Consider the following 19844-nt stretch of genomic DNA (forward strand, 5'->3'; position numbering starts at 1 on the left):
GCTCCTGTGGCAACCTCATTCCTTCCATCCAGTGAATGAATCCTTGGGATTGAGACCGTAATTCTCAATTTTATTTGGTCACTTGCGTCATGTTTTAATCGAATTTGAGTGAAACTTCGTTTAAAAGCTCAGTCTGCTATGGACTGTGGAGCATATCAATCTCTCTCTCTCTCTCTCTCTCTCTCTCTCTCTCTCTCTCTCTCATACAGAGGTTAATTCTTCATTCCCAAAGGCCATGTTTACTCAAATTTGAGTTGATGTAGGGAGGAAATACATGTTAACCGTGTTTTATGTTAACCATGTTTTATCAATTGAGACCATTTCCAGTTCGCTCTATGTCGAGGGCAGATACAAATGACGGGAGTGTTAGGAAAACAATATCCCACAAAAGAGTCCGGGTTACATCACGTACATATGTCCGATGCGCATGATCCTGTAAATGTAATATGCAGTCACATACATTTATCCGGTGCACGTTTCGTACTACTCCGGGCACAGCACAAATCTTCTCCAGGTCTGTGTCCGGAAATAGTAGTATTATTTTTTCAACAGATTTGAGCCATGTTCAATACTTCAATGTAATTTACCAAAAGAAAACAAGCTTAACCAACGAGTTCCGTTATTTTCTGTGCTTTGAGAACTAAATGAGCAACCATTATTGCCATTAATTAGAAACTAATACGCTCTCCAAAATTTTCTTCCATTCACAAATTTTACCTCTTCTAAAATTCATTTGACTTGTATGACGAAAATGACCTCTGTGGATTCTAGTACGCTAAAGAGATGGAAGGGCCCTTGGGGGAAAAGAAAGAGGATGGAAACAGTGGCTATTGGACTTGTTTTGGTTTTTGGTTTCTCTGTTATCAGGGCCACGAGGAGGCAGGGGAAGAAACATAGTCTTGGTCACTCAGGCAGTTGTCATTTTGCAGCAGTTTTCAATTTCGGGGACTCGAATTCCGACACCGGAGGCATGTCGGCCGCGATGGCCGGCCTCCCGCCTCCGTACGGGCAGACCTTCTTCGGTAAACCTTCCGGCCGGTTTTCCGATGGGCGGTTGATTATCGATTTTCTAGGTAAGAGAAATGCTACTAATTGTTATAGAATTTCTACACAAGACCTCTCACTAGAACATCCCTTTTGCTAGAACACGTAACAGTGACATCCTTGTAACTTAAAACATCCCTTTTTTTTCCGTTGCCCATAACCCATGGATGAAGAACTCTTCAGTCGTGGCCTACTGTGGTCACACAATGGTGGAGCAAGTGCTCCTACCCCATTCAATAAACAGCCCATAGCGGCAGTAGGTGGGGGCCCATTGAAGGACAAACGCATAATAATAAACGGGCTGTCCCCAAACCTGGTACCCATTATGATGGGAGGATGCTGCAACCAATGCAAAGATCAAAACCAGTTTGAACCGCCTGATTCAAAGAAGGTAATAAGGCAGGCTCAGGATATAGTAGAATAGCAACATAGGAGACAACTGCAGCAAGAGGATGGCATCAAACATAGAGAAAGCAGCAGGGCAATCCAAAGCAAGCAGTAATCAACAAGACACAAGAGTAACAGACACACAAGACACCAGAAACTAGCCTATGACCCAAACCCAAAACCTGGAAGACCACCAGAGAACATGAAGCCCAGAATAAGACTAAAAGACCACCCCAAACCAGACCATAACTGCATTAACAGAAGGCATAATTGTTCATTAAACCAGTCGAAAACAGGAACGGAAAGTGAGAATTGGACCGAGTAAGTAAACGTTTGGTTAGTTTAAGGAACAGACCCGATCATTCGTTATTACCTGGACAAGCGTGGGGTTGTAGTCGACTAGTCGGAGATGTTGAGCGGGGAGGGGGAGATCTCATCGTCATTAAGAAACCCCCCTAACAGATTGAGAGAGACATTGAAGAATGAAATGAGAAAATTAATTATATATAAAAAAAAAACCCTAGGTCAATCGTGCTTGATGACTCATTTCCTGGAGAATTGACCTATGACTATATTTGTATGCTATGGAAACCTCTTTGCTGACCTCGTAAACTAGGAGTGTCTAATCTAATCGTTTGAAACAATTCAAGAATGTATATAGAGAAAACAACTTTTGGACTTATCTTATTCAGGTGTTTGGTTTAATTCAAGAATGTTGCATGGGAAACAACTTCTGGGAAATCGATTAGAATCGGTCCTTTAATAATGTGAAGTAGAATGTGAGATTACTAGAATCGGATTTCTACTTAGTTTACAAACATGTGATCTAGCTTCACAAAGTCATAAGGAACCGTCACCCAATGCAGATTTTTCATCAAGATTGCTGCCATCCAAATTGGGTCTATTGCTAGTGGTAAGTGAGCGGTGAGATTAATTCCCATATTAGTCAATGTGCTCGTAAGTTGGCCTGGACGCCTGAGTTGTAAATTTTTTTTATTGAATTGCACCTTCCATTTAATGTTCTTGCTTCCATTTTACTGTTTAAGTGGTCATATCCTTAGTTGCAGTAGTCCACAACAAAGGAAACTGAAATTATGGAGAGCCAAACCATAAGCATCATCTCTCTCTTTCAATTTGTGCAGCTGAGAGGTTGGGACTGCCATACTTGAGTGCATACCTGGATTCAGTTGGATCAAATTTCAGCCATGGAGCAAATTTTGCTGCAAGTGGGTCAACCATAAAGCTAATTCCTGGCCTGAACCCCGTGCATCTCCATATACAGCTTTCTCAGTTCGAACAGTTCAAGTCTCGCTCCATCGATTTGTACAACCAAGGTCAGAACAAGTAATTCACTCCATTTCTTCTCTGGCTAATGCTAGTAGTAACAAAAAAAAATTTCTTGGCTTTCTTGAATTAATTCTAGCTTGACCAAGTCCATATTTGCATCGATTTGAGGGGGCTGTCCATCCGTAAGATCCATAACAATGACTCGAACTGTTCATTTGTAAGCCCTTTGTGGAGATCCTTCATAACAAGGGGATCATAATTTTCTTTTTCCGATCAAAAGATGCAGGAGGGGACAACCAGCTGTGGCAATATCTCTTTGAGCGTGACTATAGGGACTCCAAACTTGTAGACCCATGAGGAACCTATCACTGGTAGATTTTTTACTGTCACACCGAGAGCTAGAGGCTCACAATCCGGTTACACCTCGAACTTGCCACCTCCTGAAAACAAATTCTGTGGGAGTGAGCTATTTACCACTAGGCTACCGCCCGAGGGTTAACAAAGAATCATTACAGATTTACAGTGCGATCTCATTCTATTTTGCTTCGAAATATTGTAGGATTAGTACAGTTTGAAATTAGGCTATCCACTGTTTTGTAGAAAATTATGATAAAATCACACCGGTTACGATAATAGTTATCGGATCACTTCACATTTTTAGATGAACTACATTAAAGAGTATGAAATAAACGGCTCAGATCGTAGGAACCGTGATGGGCTACTGGTGAATTTCATTTTCATAGTTTTTTTTTTTCATGGCATGATCATTGATCAGCTCAGAGTTCATGTGCCAAGATGAGGCTCCCAGCACCTGATGATTTCTCAAACGCCCTTTATACAATGGATACTGGACAGAATGATCTTTTCCATGGATTAGCATCGGAGACAGAGGAGCAAGTGCAGTCTTCAATTCCTGGCATAATTGATGTGTTTGCCTTGGCCTTAGAGGTAAACTCATCTTGCCAATTGCACTCTATTTTTTTTTGTCATACAGTATACATCGGCAGGGGTTAGCGGGGTGTTAGTATGTTAGTCAACAGGGGGTTCAGAGGCTATCCATAGCCTGGCCTGAACCCCAAACCTCCTTCCTGTGGGACTTGAACTCATGTCACCACTGGGGAGAGAAATAAGACAACCAACTTGACAAACTTGATTTCTCAATTGCACTGCATTGATCACTAGGAATATAGTAACAAAATTCATGCGCTGCTCATATTTTCTTTACACTCTCATGAGTGCATAATTGTTCATGGACCGGTCTGGTTCGATTCTAAGATAAACACGGAATCCAGCCCAACTCCTATGGTTCTATAGAAATAGAAACCAACCTGAACCGTAGAACATCACCGGTACCAGACCACGAATATTAGTTTTGGTTCCGGGTTGGTTCTACAGTTTCGGTACATAATAACTGACCACTATATCTAGACTATATTGAAGTATAGCAAAAGCTGATTCTAGTCATAGAAGCAAAATCCAAAAACTCACCAGCACATTTAAACGTTTCAAATTCTTTGTTTCTCACAAATTAAAATAGAAATGCAACATTCATATACATTGATTTCACGAGTTACAGTAATACAGTGAGAAAAAGTAATGACTAATTAAAGAGTATCCATACTGCTACCTGAATTCATGTATTTGAAATAATTCAGAAGGTTCAACGCGGTTCTTTAGCATAAATCCATAAACCAAAACCGTAACCAACAAGTTCATAACTTTTCGTAATCAGAACCAAACCGAACGGAACCGTCCTTCCAAAAAACCAGAATAAGATGTCTGATTTAGACCGATCTAGAGCGATTTATTGATTCCACTTTTTTCTCTGTTATTGTTCCAGAGACTATACCAACAAGGAGCAAGGGCATTTTGGATACACAATACCGGCCCCATAGGCTGCTTGGCCTACTTTAAGGCGAACTGTCCACCAAAACCAGGCAATGCTGACAAAGTTGGCTGTGTCAAGTCTTACAATAAGGTGGCTCAAGAGTTCAACAAACAGCTCAAGGACAAGGTGTCCCAGATCAGGATTAGATTTCAAGATGCATCGTTGATCTATGTTGATATCTACTCAGCCAAGTATTCTCTGATCAGCGAAGCAAATGCGCACGGTAAGTTCGTCTAGTTTCGTTCGGTTGTCTCAGTTGGCCAGTTTCTGCGACTTTTTATATCAGACCTCGTGAGTTCGAATCTCGAGAACTTGATGTTGTTGACTTAGTTAGGCCCGGTACGTAGCTTTAGGGGTTGTAAAAGCGCGGAGTTTGTGGTGGGCTTCTTCAAGCTTTTGTGTGGAAAAATTTGACGACTTTTAAAAAGGTGTTATTTATTTATTTTTTTTGGTGTCCATCGGCAAATAAGTTTTATTCAAAGCTAATCAAAAGAAATGTCCAACGAAGCTTCCAACTGAGCCCAAATTGGGAAATTATCCAACCAGGTCGGCAGAAGATCCAGAGATACGGCATGCTTGGCAACCAAATGAGCCACCCTATTACAACTACGAGGATTATAATGAAAAGAACAAGAACATAAATTACGAGCTAACTCTAAAATATCGAAAATAACCACTTCCAAATTGGCACTGATACGATTCATTCCTTGCAACATTCTGATAATCCTCTGAGCATCCCCTTCCAACATAAACTTGTTGCCGCGCATTTCCTGAATTGCTTCCATCGCCCGACGAAAACCCAAAACTTCAGTCATCTCTGCCGAGTAAGCATAAGGAAATAGGCACAGCTTTCATTTTCAAAATTTCACCCCTCTCATTTCTTATTACTACTCCCACTGCTCCTTTACCAGTTTCCTTCACAAAAGCACCATCAATATTAACTTTAAGGAACCCTGGTGGTGGTTTTCTGCCATGAAAGTGTAGCCTCTGAATGATTATCCCCATGTCCAGCTTTCTCTTCCATAATAGCTTGCCCAAACTCCGTGAATTCCGCCACTGCCTTAGCGCAGATTCCTCTCTTCCGATTGCCTGGAACCCGAGAAAACTTTGTCATTCCTTCCCTTCCAAATATTCCAACAGATAAAGAGCAAAGAGTCCCAAACTATCCCACTTTCCGCTTTCAACAGTAGCATTACCCATTCTTTTCCACATTTCTTCAAACTGAGTAGCAATCATAACTTCTGGTCTAAACCGAAAGGGTGATGATAACCATACACGAACCACTTTTTCGCGTTGGCAGAGCATATGGGATACTGTCTCTGCTTCCAACCCACATAAAGGATACATTCTATCAAACAGGTATCGTGCGTCGGTAAAGAATTTCATTCACTGGAACAATATTATGTAAACACTTCCACGTAAAAACTCTAACCTTCATGGGTGCTTGAATTTTCCAGATCCTACGCCATTTATTCTCATCGTTACTTCCATCACTGGTTTGTCCTCCAACACCGCCATTTGTCCCTTGCCCGCAAGCCATTTCCTTCGCGATTACATAGGCAGTCTTAACTGAGAATTTTCCATGGTCCGTCCTTCTCCAAATTTTACCATCCTTCAAGCCCATAGAACTGAGGAGAATGTTCAAAATTTGAGTAGCATCTCGTTCCAGAAAAATCTCCCTAATTAGGGCTATGTTCCAACTCTTGGTATTCTTATCGATCAGGTCACTCACTCTTTCCCATGCACCTCCCATCGTTCGAATCAGGCGTCAAGACTTTGGGGTAGAGCGGGTCCATAAGCCATGGGTCTTCCCAAATGTTAAATACTTTCTCCATTAGCCACTCGCCACTGCCATCCTCTTTTGATTATCTCCCTGCTTGCCAAAATACTTTGCCACGCCCAAGATGAAGTTCGTTTGGGTTGTGCCTCCAAAAACGATGCGTTAGGAAAATACTTCGTTTTAAAGACCTGGTATAGCAAAGAATCATCACCTGTAAACAACCTCCAACCCTGCTTTGCAAGCATATATAGCTAGATTGAAGGCTTCTAAGTCTCTGAATCCAAGCCCACCTTTTCCTTTAACCTCCGTTAGTCTCCCCCAGTTTAACGGGTCCCCTTGCCTAAGTCCTCTAGTTGGTTTAAAAAGGTGTTCAAGCTAGTCTAAACGTACCGACTATCACATCATATTATACGAAATGTTCATGGCGACGGGGGACCCTTCATCTGTAGATACCCGAGTTGAATTCGAGACACATTCATGGGGCCACGCCTGTTCTTGAAAGTTGTCTTATAGGATGCCAATGAACAATTTAAGAGTTATAATCTCTCTCTCTCTCTCTTTCTCTGGATGCAGGTTTTGTTAATCCTCTCGGGTACTGCTGCGGCTGTCATGAGGGTTACCGTTTGGAATGTGGGGAAAAGGCCTTAGTGAATGGGACAGAGGTTTTTGGAGCTCCTTGCAACAACCCATCTGAATACATAAGCTGGGATAAAATCCATTACACTGAAGCTGCAAACCACTGGGTGGCCGATCGGATCCTTGACGGTTCGCTCTCGGATCCTCCTCAGATTCCGGTCACCCAAGCATGTCACAAGTCTCTTCACTCGCAATGATGAAAATTGTAACTATATGAGCGTGTTTTTTTTTTTTTTTTGATCAGACAAAAAGGCCCTCAGGGCTACAACTCAGAATTAAAAGCATCTGCATACAGCAAAGAAAATAAAGCAATGGGGGGGCTAAAAACCCAGTCAGGTTGAAGTTGGCCTTTTGATGCCCATGCTGCCACTTGGTGAGCAATCTTGTTGCCAGATCTCTTCACCCATTCCATCTTCAAGTTCTTCTGCTTCATCAGCCTCCTTATGTCCATTACTACTTCAAAAACTTCCCACGGGGGCACAAGTTCTGAGACACTGAGTTCAATGGCCCTCCTGTTGTCCGATTCAATTATGACTTGGCTAACTTTTAGGCCTTCAACCATGTGACATGCCCTCCTGATCGCTTCTAGCTCTCCATGTAAAACTGAGTAGACTGGGAAGGTAGCAGTCGAACCATCAATCAGCTCACCTACTTCATTACGAACCACCATTGCTGCTGTAGCTTTTTCACTATCCAGGGGAATTGCGACATCACAGTTAATTTTCAGGCTACCAGGGATTGGTTTTCTCCAGGCCAGATTGGCAGAAGGGGGAGCATCATTGTGCTCCAAAACCTCTCTCTGAATAGCCGAGATTAATCCAAATTCAGTTTGAGCTTTGAAAGCTCTAACCACAGTAGACAGGGGGTTTACCTCCAGATGATTAAACACGAAGTCGTTTCTTTCCTTCCAAATGTGCCAAGCTTTTTCACTATATGAGCGTGTTTGATTGTCCGGAGTAGACATGGGATCGGACAAATATCATATGAATAGGTAGAATTATTGATGTCAACAAGATTTTGTATCGATCCTTTGTAATCAATGGATCGAAGATGACACTTGGGTATGATATTTGTAACCATGTAGGCCAATTGGCTCTGAAACTTGTAGTGATTTTGGAGTCCTGCTACCGGTACAGATTTTTGTGCACAGATTTTGCACAGATTTCGTTGTGGGGCCCACCAAGGGTCCCACACAAATCATCCAAGCCGTTCATTAAATGTAAAACATTTTTTTAAGGGTCCCTGTAAAAAATAAGCTCAATCCAATACCTATAGGTATTTCATCCAACCATCTAACTTTTCATTCAGATTTTCGGATAATGAAAAGTTATACGATTGGATCGAGCATTTATAGGTATCGGATTGAGATTATTTTTTACGGGGACCCTTGAAAAAATATTTTACATTTAATGAACGGCTCGGATGATTTGTGTGGGACCCGTGATGGGCCCCACAACAAAATCTGTGCACAATCTGTGCACAGATTGTATGTGTGTGTAGCATTTCTGGTGATTTTGTCATTTTTCTGTTCAAAATAAAATTTCTTTCCATTTTTTGTCAACCTTGTAGTGGGTTTTTTATATATTGAAAAAAAAAAGGTTTAAGCGTAATTAATCTGCTGCAGTGACTGGGAAAAAAAACAGAAAATTTCTTTCCATTTTTGGTCAACCTTGTAGGTTTTTTATATATTGAAAAAAAAAAAGGTTTAAGCGTAATTAATCTGCTGCAGTGACTGGAAAAAAAAGAAAATAAACAAGGCACGACTCTGCTGGGGATCGAACCCAGAATCTCTGGTTTCGTAGACCAGCGCCTTATCCATTGGGCCACAGAGTCATTTGTGCTAGGCTGGGAGAGTATAAATTATATCAACTCTTATCTTGTGAACACTCTCTCTCTGTCTCTCTATATTAATCTACGAGGAAAACTTATTTTCAGAGCACCGTAAATAGGCGCGCAATCTCGGTCGTCCAAAATATTTTTGTACGATCAAGATTAAAAATATATCTCAACCGTTGATTGTCGAAAATGATACTTGAGATCGTTCAGCTTCATAAAGAGCCGCTTTGCAGCGGCCGGCTCCGTAAACAAATTTCTCTCATTAATGTACTTTTGCATTTGCAAACAGCTTGGTTTGCTCATTATTTAGGAAACATCTATTCTTCAATATTCTAACTTATAGAGTAGTTAATAAATGTAAACCGAAATACTCATCTAACACGATTTGGATTCTCGAAGCGTGGAACTTGGTCTTCATCACCAGTTGAATAATTTTCTATATTCATAATTCAAAAAGTTAGAACAAGTGACGCAATGTATTTTTGAGTTGTGTAATATGATGCTAGTTCCAATATAAAAATAAAAAAATAAATAAATGGACGTTCGTTTCATGCAAAATTGGGGTGCGACTGGATTTTGTGATTTTTTTTTTATTCTTTTGTAAATTGTTGTAAGTTCGATTGGATGAAAAAATTAGACCTCAGTTTTATCATTCTTTTCTACCAAATTTAAAAGGTTGTTTGGTGCATGAAGGATCCGAGATGCCTTCTTGAGTTATTTTAATCATAATTTAGACTTGTTCAATTTATCTCGTCAAAGGAATGATTAATTCTTAAAAAACTTATGTGAATCTAACAAAAAATTCAGAAAATATTAAAAATTCTTAAAAAACCTATGTGAATCTAACACAAAATTCAGAAAATATCAAAAATTCTTAAAAAACTTATGTGAATCTAACACAAAATTCAGAAAATATTAAAATATCATTCACTTAATCTAGAAAAAACACACCCCCTAATCATGTCCCGTTCTAACTCAAACACGTGGGTCGCTTCATTTTGGTTTGGCTTCGGTCCACTTCATCATCAATCACTTGCTTTACAATTTAGGTGTCGGAGTCAATTTACGCGCACCTCAATTTATTATAAAACCGAGCTCATCGTCCAATAGATGTATGGCCATGACCATGAGTAACGGTTCAGTTTTCGAATTCTTATGAAACTAAACCGATTTGGACCATGTGCACCCCTTACACATGCGTGTTATGTGACCTAGCTTCACCCCACTACTTCACAGGCGGACCGTTTCCTACATTTAAGTCTAGAGCTTCAAATAAACTGAGCTGTTTCACGAGCAATTCAAGACTCAACTCTTTATGGGCTCGGTTTGTTAGTAAATAAGTCGAGCGCAAACTAGAGTTTGAAGCTCATTTAGTAAGTGAGCCAAGTTCGAGATAATTGTAATTCGGCTCATATAGAAAAAGGTCAGCTCGTTTGTAAAAGCTCGACTTGTTAACACATGAACGCTAAATAAATGAAACAAGCACAGACCGCTTAATTTTGAACAAACCGTGCTCGAGCTCAATTATTTGGGCGTCGAGCTAAGATACTAATTTTAAACGAGCTAATACCAGACACTCCAAAGATCGACTCGGCTTTGTTTGTGTGCAGCCTTTCAGTCTCAAAACAAAAATGCAAGAAACACATCAATTTGTACATCTTCTTTTACAAGTGATTGATTGTGATATCCACTAAATAGTAATGTGGGTCCTATCATCATGTAAATATAAATTTATAGATAGATAATTTATTTATAAATACAAAATATCCAAACACGGCGAACCTGGCAGGTGTGCTTCGACCGTGTCTCCGGAGCACAATTGAATGTAGATATCTTAAACGCAGGGGGCGGAAAGGTCCTCGTCCTCCCAATGCTCGAACGCCCACACTAGATGACATTCTGAACCAACTTAAACTTTGAGGTGTCCTTAGCATTGCCCGTCTCAAAATATTCCCCCATTTGATAGATTTTTCAGTGCCGAGCAGGTATATTCTATGTAGTATTCGCTCAGAGCATTCGAGCTATCCGATATATTTTTGGACGGCTTGGATTGAAACCCCAACACTTTTCCTCTCATTTTCTCTCTCCAAATCTAAGCCGTTTAAAAATGAAATGGACTGCTCGGATGCGCGAGCAAGTACCAAGTGGTACCCCTCGGGACTGAATTTTTTTTCTTTTTCGACCGTCCATTGTGGGAAAGATCAATCAATCGCGATGCTGCTCTCCACCATCACACCACCTCTCTCCACCACCAACTGTATTAACACCCTCACCCACCACCTCTGCCCCACCACCACTACCTCCTCCTTCTGCCTCCCCACCTCCACCTCCACTCACCGAACCTCCCAACTCTCACTCCTCACCACCAACGCCTCCTCCTCCTCCTCCCTCGCCGACCCTAACCTCCTCCGCCACGTCTCTATCGATGAGTCTGAACAAGGAGAAGTCACGGTGTCTTCGGCTTCGGCTGTGGCATGGGCCTTGCGCAAGGCCTCGACCTCCCCCGTGGAATTCGTGCAGAGGATCGAAAAGGACGGAGCGAAGAGCAAAGGACTGGTGATGCCGAGTCCTGACTTTCAGAGGCTTTGCGTCGAACAGTTGGATCTCTTTCGCCGAATCGTCCATCCCGATGCTCTTCTCTCGGTTAGTTTGCTAATTGAATTGAATCATTTCACATTACTTTGCATAATACCACCTCCTTCAAAAATGTTTGTCCGATCCGTTTAAAATAGTCCATTTCTTAAAGAAAACATTCAAATTTTGTCCATAAATTAAAAGAATTCATTGATAACTAGTAAATTGTTGAAAGAAGTTTGATTTTTTTTTGAAAATTCGTGTTGTTTAACAATTTTGGAACGGAGGGAGGTACTTTTCTCCTCTCAAAACAATTATCTCCAAACTTTTTTGACTACTTTGCCATCTGTGTTTTTTCGTCATTAGTGATTTTATTTATCAGACTTCTAATTCATTTTCTACTTTTAGGATGGACATAGCGTGCTCCTATTCAAAAAATAAAAAAATTTGTTAAAATGTTTAAAAAAGTGACTAAAGACAGGAAAATACGCAAACCTATACAACTCTTTTATCTCAAAACTGACAAGCAAACAAGAGCAATGTATCTTCATAGCTATGCATGCTAATGTTCACCATTTTAAGTTGTTAATGCTAGTGTATGCTATTAGCATCTCCAGCCCTTACTTGAATTTTTACTCATTTTTGTGTTAAAATTTAGGCAAAAGATTCATTTGGTATCAGGTACTTCAATGGATAAACCCAAATACATATGCACAAACTTGAGTAAAACCTTCATCAATGACATAGTTGTGTGAATAGTGAAGAGCAAAACAATTTGAGCATCCCTTGATTTGGTGAATTTTGTAGTAAAACTCAATCCGGTATACTATTTGAATACTATTTCTTCTTCTTGTTGGATATTTATTGTTCAAAGTTTTGATTGAGAAATTCAATGTTTGATCATGCAGGTCTTTGTAAGACCAGCTGGAAGTTATGTCATGGACCGATTGGAGCTGCACCGAGTTTTTGTCTATCCAGCAGTTGATGCGACTGATATTGTGGTATTGTTCAGTAGTTTTAGTAACCCAACAGGGTTAAGAGCAGCAGAAGCTGCCATTGCAAGTCAACAAGTACGATGTTTTTCTGTCTCAGTCCCTGTATGAGTTGGACCTGCACTCTTTGTTGTTCCTCTTCATTCTTCACTAATTTTGAGTGATTTTGATTTGAATTGTAGGCCGAATTTATTTGCGAGTGCAGGGCTGTAGTCTTCCCTATGGTGAAACATCCATTTGTTGTGGGTTTTTTGGTTGCTGAACTTCCAAAGATGGAGCTGAAAAGGGAAGAGCATGATATAAAGCAATGCCCATTGCCAGAGGAATCTTATGCTTTTCCACCATGTATAGATACAAAATCATGGGAAATCCAAGCTCTCAAGAACAGCCAATTAGAAATGTCCAAGTTCACTGCAGAGCAGAGATTAAATGCTAATAACATTTCTCGCTCTCTTGCTATGGCATATGTGATGGATCAGGTTCAGCCCTTTTCAATTATTTCTTCTCTTTTAGTTTCATTCTTCTTCTTCTTCTTTTTTGGGTCGGGGATGGAATTTCAAACATTGGTTTGTACGACACTTATTGAAGTACTATGGGACACAAGTAATTGATTCAATTTGGTATGTTTCTTTAATATTTGTCTTCCTGATGAATGTTGCAGTCTTGGCCGTAGCCTATTGAGCTACACTGGTAAATAGGTATTAATAATTTTATTATAGGAGTATAGTAGTATACTTTTAAAGTAATACCAGTGGATGGATCAAATGCAAAGGCATTGGTACCAGGTTTTATTACTACAAAATCGCATGAGACCTCATCTTATAGTTATAAAAGCCAGGTTCATGCTTTTGATGCCTAGTAACACAAAACAAAATTATAAATAATTCATTTGTTTGGCAGGTATCAGTTTTGATTTTGTCCTGGTGCATTAAGTAGGACAATTTATGGTTGGTCTGCGAGTAGCAGTCTTTACCCTGTTATTAAGCTGTGTTGCACTTTGTTGGTTGTCAAACAACTATGCACACTCCTCAGGAATATGAGTTGTAATCAGTTTGTTCCTTTTAGGAAAGCGGTATCGCAGTGGGTACTGAAGCTTCAGATTCTGTGTGCATATTGTTGCTTCCATCATGTTGAATTGTGTTGGATAAAAAGTTGAATTGCGGATTTTTTCCATTTTGTTTTACAGAAAGCCATGTTGCTCCAGCAATCATCATGGCAAAATAACATCAGGATGAGTAGTTTGGTTGAACAAGTAAGATGTTCTCTTTTGTTGTCCTTGGTTGTGAAATGAATTTAGGAATTTGTTGTTATATTCTCACCAATTTAGTTTTGCAGATTCGTGGACCTCTATCTAGCATTCGAACTTTAAGTAAAATGTTGTCTCTTCACATGAAGAGAAGTGAGGTGGGTGCGTCCATGGCATGGGTGTATTTATTGACTTCTACACTTTCCAAATTTCGGTAGTAACATAGATTTTTCATCATGAATATTTATTTTCAGATCTCTTATGACATTGTTGAAGACATTTTAGTTCAAGGTGATCGTATGAGAGAAACGCTTCAACAACTCCAGGATGCTGTTTATCTGACAAAGGTTCTCTCTCTCTCTCTCTCTGATTGCCTTCTATTTCTTTGAGACATGTTGTACTTGATTACATTAATTTTCTTTGTGATTTGGGGTCATATATTTCGTTCTGTTCCCATTTGAGCTTGTCCATGAAACTGGATTTTTCTGATGCCGCCTTGAATTTATACATCCCTACCAGTCAACTTTTGCTGTTTGTCAGTTCCTCTTTATTGTTGTAACCCAAAGTTAAGGTTTCAAGCATGGTAGAGGAGAGGGAGGGTGTAAATTTTTTCAAGGTGTCCAACTACAGTATTATATCTATTTATTTAAATTGTGCTGATTTCCAGGCTAATATAGTGCGGTATAATGAAGAAACATGGAACAAAGTGCATCGCTCTTCTTATGTCCATCCTGAGTCAGTTAGGTCTCAGACGTCCACCAGCATCTCCGTGGAAAGTGATGGACTCTCCTCTAGATCCAATGATTTAGAGATGCCTATGCCTCCTCTTGCTCTTGCACCACTACAACAAGAAGGTGTAAGGTACGGTTTTGCCCTTGTTTTCTTTCATTCTGTTTGAATCTGTCTGGAAGTTTGTGCTCCTTATCCTCTCCTTTTGTGGAACAGTCTGTTGAGATATTAATTGGTCTCTCTGTTCTCTCTCCCTTTGTCACAGAAGACCATGCAATGTTTCTGGTGTATTGGAAGATTTGGTTGGAGCTGTTGAACCTCTGGCACGTAAGCAGCAACGCTTGGTTGAGCTATGTGAACTTTCACCATCTATGCAGGTTGATGTAGAAGAACCTGCTCTGCGCCAGGCTTTGAGCAATCTAATTGAGGGGGCTTTATTGCGCACACAAGTTGGGGGCAAGGTTGAAATTGTGTCTACTGGTGCACCAGCAGGTGGCACTCTTGTAATGATCGATGATGATGGACCGGATATGCATTACATGGTAAAAAGTTGCATACTGCCTATTTCTTCCTGCTGCCCGTTTAGAGATCATAAATACATTTTAGCCTCCTTATGTCACTCGAACAGTTGAATAGAGTACGATTTCCAAGTCTTGTATGTTTGGGATCTAAGGAAATGTGTTCTGCTTAAAATAATAGAGATATTCAAATTCACTGAACAAGTTCAATTCCTCGAGGAAGGTGCTAACAGCATGTATTGTATCTTCCTCAGGCTGACGCTATTTTGGATATTGGAATAGTGGAGATAGTTGTAGCAGGAAAAGAAATATAGAGGAAAAGATAAGAACAAAAACTGGCTATGTTTCAAAGTACCTCCAAAAGTCCATGATCCCAATAGGCTACTAGGGCTGCGAATGAGCCATGCCGCTCGAGAAGAGCTCGTTCAAGCTTGACTCGGACGCTAAACAAACAAGCTTGAGCCTAGCATTTTAGCTTGTTAGATAAATTAGCTGAGCTCGAGCTGTTGAAAACTCGGCTTGAGCAAAGATATATATACTATGTGTACATATACATATGCAGATATATTACACACATCGTTTGTATTACTAAGACAGACTGGACAAGAGGCTGCCAAGTGTCAGCGCCTTGGGCATTGAGATTTGATTCAAGAGGAGTAGGGGAGTGGAATGTTTTATACAGAAAGGAGTGGCTGGTGGGTTTCTTGTTCTCCGATGTGGGACAAGTAAAATGTTAAGAGTAAATGCGTGGGGCTCTACAGCAGTCCCACATTGACCAAACTACAGAACTTGTATAGAGAGAATTTATCACCATGCCTCTTGTTCAAGATCGATTCCACACCTGTTGAGCCTACGCTAGCCGAGCTGGAGCTGTATCAATAATTTGCGAGCCGAGCTCAAGCAGCCTAAAGCTCGGCTCGACTCAACTCGGCTCGATTACAGCCCTAGAGGCTACTCTATGATTTATAGCAGTTTTGATGGCTATATGGTGGTGAGAAGGAAAATTAAATAGAAAAATAGAGTGTGTTGTCTTTATTGATCTGTGGACTTATTGTGTTGAATTGTGGGACTTGTAATTGCTTATATTTGAATCGTTTTCCGGCTTCATTTTCTTGCAGACACAGATGCATTCTCTTGCACCATTCGGAGCGGACCTCTTCTCAGAAGGTATGATCGAAGACAACATGACATGGAACTTTGTTGCAGGGCTTACTGTTGCTCGGGAGATACTGGAAAGCTATGGGTGCATTGTCCGTGTCATATCGCCACGGAGAACAGATGCCGCTGTTGGAGTGGGTGGGACTCGCGTTGAACTTTGGCTTCCTTCTTCTATGGCTGCATCTGATTCTGATGACCCTCATCGGGAGGTTTAATGAAAGTGTGAAGTTCTACCTTCATTGAACAGTTCGATTGATTTGTGAACATTTGGATTTTGAAAGAATAAGTGAGAATTTGGAAGTGTTTTAGCCGCTGCTGTATAGCCGATTTCTTGCTGAGGTGGTCTACCCCTGTACAATGTTATAGTCCCAACTGCTGCATGTGAATATCAACAAACTGGTGTATACTCTGGTGAAATGTTGTTTGTAAGTCTCAGTGTCGTGCGGCTATTGCTGTGGATCAGTTTTTGATCAATTTCAAAGAGTTCATTCAAGACGCAGAGGATGGTTCACTTTTCACTCTCTTCATTTTTATGCTTGTGCTTGACGTCGATATTGAATCGCCTTTGGCTGCTGTATTTTACCTTCAGAAAGCTTGTCACCTTTATCCTTATGGCCTTTCCCTTATGGCAGTCCTCCCATTGTGCAATATAGATGCATCTCTTACAGGCATCATGGTTGTCAATTTAGCGATTTCCTTCAACAAACTTTACCACAAAACGTTTTGCTGGTAGAAAGATGGGTAACTTTTTGAGGTATGAATAACCACTATCTATTGCGAAACCTCGCAAGATCGTCACTCTTTGAGGGATAATATTCTGAACAGCGTTAGGATTTAAGATAAATCCAGTTTTTTTAGCAGTACTTGTTTTTCTTTGGTTTGTCTCCTGTAAATTGCTTTTATGTGTGGGATGATGTCATTAATCTTTTCAAAGAAAGAAACTAGCTGGTATTCTCCGGTATGGCTTGTATTTGAACTGGAACGAAACCAGAGGGTTGAGGAACCGGTTTTGTGGAAAAGCGGTATGTACCGGCCATAATTGGTACGGTACAGTATTCACAACATTGGTATCTCGTATTTTCACTACTAGTGAAAGATGGGGTTTAGGTAGGAACTTGCACCTCTCACTTGGAAGCAATTCATTTTCATTCTCCCCAAAGAATTCCATATAAACAAAAACAAACTCAATTACTGTATTCCTACAATCCTCCCTTGGTTTACTGATTAATCATTACAATAAAAAACAGACATAACAAAAAAAGAAACTTAAAAAAATAAAAGCATCGAAAACTAGTATTGGAGGAATTATTTGTAAAACCACTCCCAGATATTGTTTATGGATTAGGTATTTGGTCTTCAGTTACTGATTTTTTTTTTAAAGCTTCAATCGAAAATAGACACTGTTCTTTGGCGAATCTGAAACTTCTTATGCGCATGTTTGATGAAATCATCTGCTTCAGTATTGACATCCTCGTCTTCCTCATTAACTTTGTATTTTGCGAGTCGATTGTCCACCACTACAACCTTGTGTTGAGTTTCAGGCCTATACTCATCAAAGCTGTAGGATTTCATGTAAGAATCTGCATATGGAGGAGGATCAAGGAGCCTACTCGGCATTTGCTCAAATCTTGAATATGGAGGAGGATCAAGGAGCCCACTTGGCATTTGCTCAAACCTTGATTCACGCACCTGTAGGGACAGAGCCAAAAGTTTTGTTTAACGAAGCCAAGTTAAAAGTAGCACGGGTTGATAAGCTTTTTACATAAACATTACGAGACAAAATCATAAGAAGAAAAACAAAAAATTTATATAGGAGTCTCCATATTTCAATCCATTCATAGAGTCATTTGGGCGTTGTAAGCAGAATTTTGATGCATAATTATTGGATCGACCGCCCATTTAAGGAATTTTGTTTGTTGATGTAGTCTATATGAAAAAAAACCTATATCTGTGACTCTTTTCATGTAATCTATACATGTATGTGTAAATTGTCGAATGCATGAAATCAATGCTATTAGGTGATATGCCAACTAGTGAGGAGCCATTTGACTAATATTATTGGCCTGTCGGGTTACCTATGAACTAGAAAGCAAATAGAAAAAACAAATCAGGAATTTGTTCGTTGTAAATAGTAGAAGTAATTGTAAGAATTAGAAGGATGTTAAAGAACTTGGGGCACCTTGTAGTCTTCGGAAGCTACTGGGCGGAGTTGACGCTTGGCATGATGCGCTGAGCTTCCATGCTGCATTTTCTTTGGATCTTCTTTGCGTTTCTCTGGTCAGTAAAATCAATTGAATTGGTTTTCAATGCGTCTAACATTGTATTATTCGACCTCATTTATAGACTAATGGTTTGGTACTGGGATTAGGTAGAATCTCATTCCCCTTCTTTCTATTTTCGACAAAGCTAATATGCTTGGTCTAAATTTGTGGCCTAAACTTGAAAGGAGAGATGGGAATCTTTAAGGCTCTATAATATTATTCTTAGACCGGATATATCTAAACTACACTAGCATATTTGATCGTGTCGTTTCCATATCAAAAATAATTAATAAAACAGAATAATTATTACTACCTAAAAGATAGCGGTTAAGTACTCCGAGTATCATCCTCAGGGATTACGAAGGCTAAATTGCGATTGCTTTAATTGATTTCTAACTTAATTCGAAAAGAGATTTGATTGTTGATTTCTAAAATATTTAAAGCTGAATAAAAATAAGCAATAAAAAGTGAGAGTTTATGAGAGAAAAGATCTAGGGTTTCGAATCCACTCGACCCGTTGTAACAATCTCTATACGATGATAAATGTCTATTATTCGAATCAATCCAGATATTGTTAGGGTTTGCGGGCCCTCACGGTATCGCCAAAAGATTTCTATGAATCACCGAATAGCATGAGGTATCGCCGCCTAGCACGAACCGTCTTACTAGTACGATCCGTCTCTATGGCACGGATCGTCTAATAGCACGACGCGTCTTACGGAGCATAACCCATCTTACCCAGCTATCACAGAACAATTAAGAACTGTTGCATGAACGTGCATAAAAATCTAGAAAATTGTACACAAGATTTGATAGAGAAAATTAATACCGCAAATAAATCCTTATATCATACAACCACGATTCGAATAATAAAAACACTAAATCAAAACATAAACATCGTTACTCAAAGTTCGAGTTTCATCTACACCCTAGAGAAGAAATTTAGCCAGACATGAAGAAAATATGAACAGTCACGAAATAATAAAACTCCATGCAAGAGAATAAAGGTTTCGGTAAGTATGAACCAATCCTAATTGCTCCTCTGTTGCGCAGCAGTGAACGCCAACTCGCCTCGGAACTTATGCGTAGCTTTCTTTTCTGTTCTGTGCGTGGCTCCAAAAAGTCCTCTCTTTTTGTTGCTATAGCCGACTTCCTCCTGTTTTTCTTTCTTTTCTCTTCCCGAAGGCGTCATGCCCCTTATGCTTGTAATCTCCCTTTTATAAGTAATACTGATGCCGTCCCCTCCTTTAATTTTAAAAACCCTAAAATAAGATATTATTATAATATCATGAGCCCATCCTTAGTCAAAGCAGTGCAAGTCCAATTTCTCATTTAAACTTCCAATTCGTTGGCCAATTAACTTCGGTTAATTCCAGTGCCAAACTCCTAACTTCGTATTGCGATTCAGCCCTTTGGACATCGTTTAATATTTTAACTTTACGCTTTTTTTTTTGTGTCAAACCTTTCAAATACCTACAACAAAAATAAAAGCACAAATCTCCAAGTAA

The 19844-nt window shown here is 39.8% G+C and overlaps 3 protein-coding genes and 1 non-coding gene across 5 annotated transcripts; 2 read left to right on the plus strand and 2 right to left on the minus strand.

The window, feature by feature from the left end:
* Positions 1-635: 635 nt before the first annotated feature.
* LOC131310934 (GDSL esterase/lipase At3g27950-like) lies at positions 636-7241 on the plus strand. Its single transcript, XM_058338209.1, has 5 exons — positions 636-1073; positions 2574-2765; positions 3494-3666; positions 4559-4829; positions 6960-7241. Exons 1-5 carry the CDS (start codon positions 743-745, stop codon positions 7217-7219), a joined length of 1227 nt encoding a protein of 408 aa, XP_058194192.1. The 5' UTR covers positions 636-742; the 3' UTR covers positions 7220-7241.
* A 1541-nt stretch (positions 7242-8782) lies between these two features.
* Positions 8783-8855, minus strand: TRNAR-ACG (transfer RNA arginine (anticodon ACG)). The gene has a single exon. It is a non-coding gene; the product is annotated as a tRNA-Arg (tRNA).
* A 1874-nt stretch (positions 8856-10729) lies between these two features.
* Positions 10730-16574, plus strand: LOC131311172 (chloroplast sensor kinase, chloroplastic). Of its 2 annotated transcripts, none has more exons than XM_058338515.1 (9): positions 10730-11501; positions 12341-12502; positions 12607-12903; positions 13611-13676; positions 13760-13828; positions 13925-14017; positions 14338-14531; positions 14668-14941; positions 16036-16574. In XM_058338515.1, exons 1-9 carry the CDS (start codon positions 10971-10973, stop codon positions 16288-16290), a joined length of 1941 nt encoding a protein of 646 aa, XP_058194498.1. In that variant the 5' UTR covers positions 10730-10970; the 3' UTR covers positions 16291-16574. The 2 variants fall into 2 exon arrangements, with proteins under 2 accessions (XP_058194498.1, XP_058194497.1); XM_058338514.1 differs by having other exon boundaries at positions 11022-11501; positions 14665-14941.
* Positions 16575-17244: 670 nt separating this feature from the next.
* Positions 17245-19532, minus strand: LOC131311718 (uncharacterized). The gene is made up of 2 exons (XM_058339276.1): positions 18255-19532; positions 17245-17764 (listed from the first exon to the last, which is right to left on the minus strand). The coding sequence occupies exons 1-2, from the start codon at positions 18321-18323 to the stop codon at positions 17459-17461; spliced, it is 375 nt and encodes a 124-aa protein (XP_058195259.1). The 5' UTR covers positions 18324-19532; the 3' UTR covers positions 17245-17458.
* Positions 19533-19844: the final 312 nt, after the last annotated feature.

This window comes from Rhododendron vialii, chromosome 12a, assembly GCF_030253575.1.
Source record: "Rhododendron vialii isolate Sample 1 chromosome 12a, ASM3025357v1".
Taxonomy (NCBI): domain Eukaryota; kingdom Viridiplantae; phylum Streptophyta; class Magnoliopsida; order Ericales; family Ericaceae; genus Rhododendron; species Rhododendron vialii.

Coding starts and splice junctions, on each gene's coding strand:
- LOC131311172 (XM_058338515.1), top strand. CDS start 10,971: ATGGACTGCTCGGATGCGCGAGCAAGTACCAAGTGGTACCCCTCGGGA. Junction 11,502..12,340: donor ATCCCGATGCTCTTCTCTCG/GTTAGTTTGCTA, acceptor TTGATCATGCAG/GTCTTTGTAAGACCAGCTGG. Junction 12,904..13,610: donor TGGCATATGTGATGGATCAG/GTTCAGCCCTTT, acceptor TTTGTTTTACAG/AAAGCCATGTTGCTCCAGCA.
- LOC131310934 (XM_058338209.1), top strand. CDS start 743: ATGACGAAAATGACCTCTGTGGATTCTAGTACGCTAAAGAGATGGAAG. Junction 3,667..4,558: donor TGTTTGCCTTGGCCTTAGAG/GTAAACTCATCT, acceptor TTATTGTTCCAG/AGACTATACCAACAAGGAGC. Junction 4,830..6,959: donor CAGCGAAGCAAATGCGCACG/GTAAGTTCGTCT, acceptor CTCTGGATGCAG/GTTTTGTTAATCCTCTCGGG.
- LOC131311718 (XM_058339276.1), bottom strand. CDS start 18,323: ATGCAGCATGGAAGCTCAGCGCATCATGCCAAGCGTCAACTCCGCCCA. Junction 17,765..18,254: donor TAGCTTCCGAAGACTACAAG/GTGCCCCAAGTT, acceptor CTGTCCCTACAG/GTGCGTGAATCAAGGTTTGA.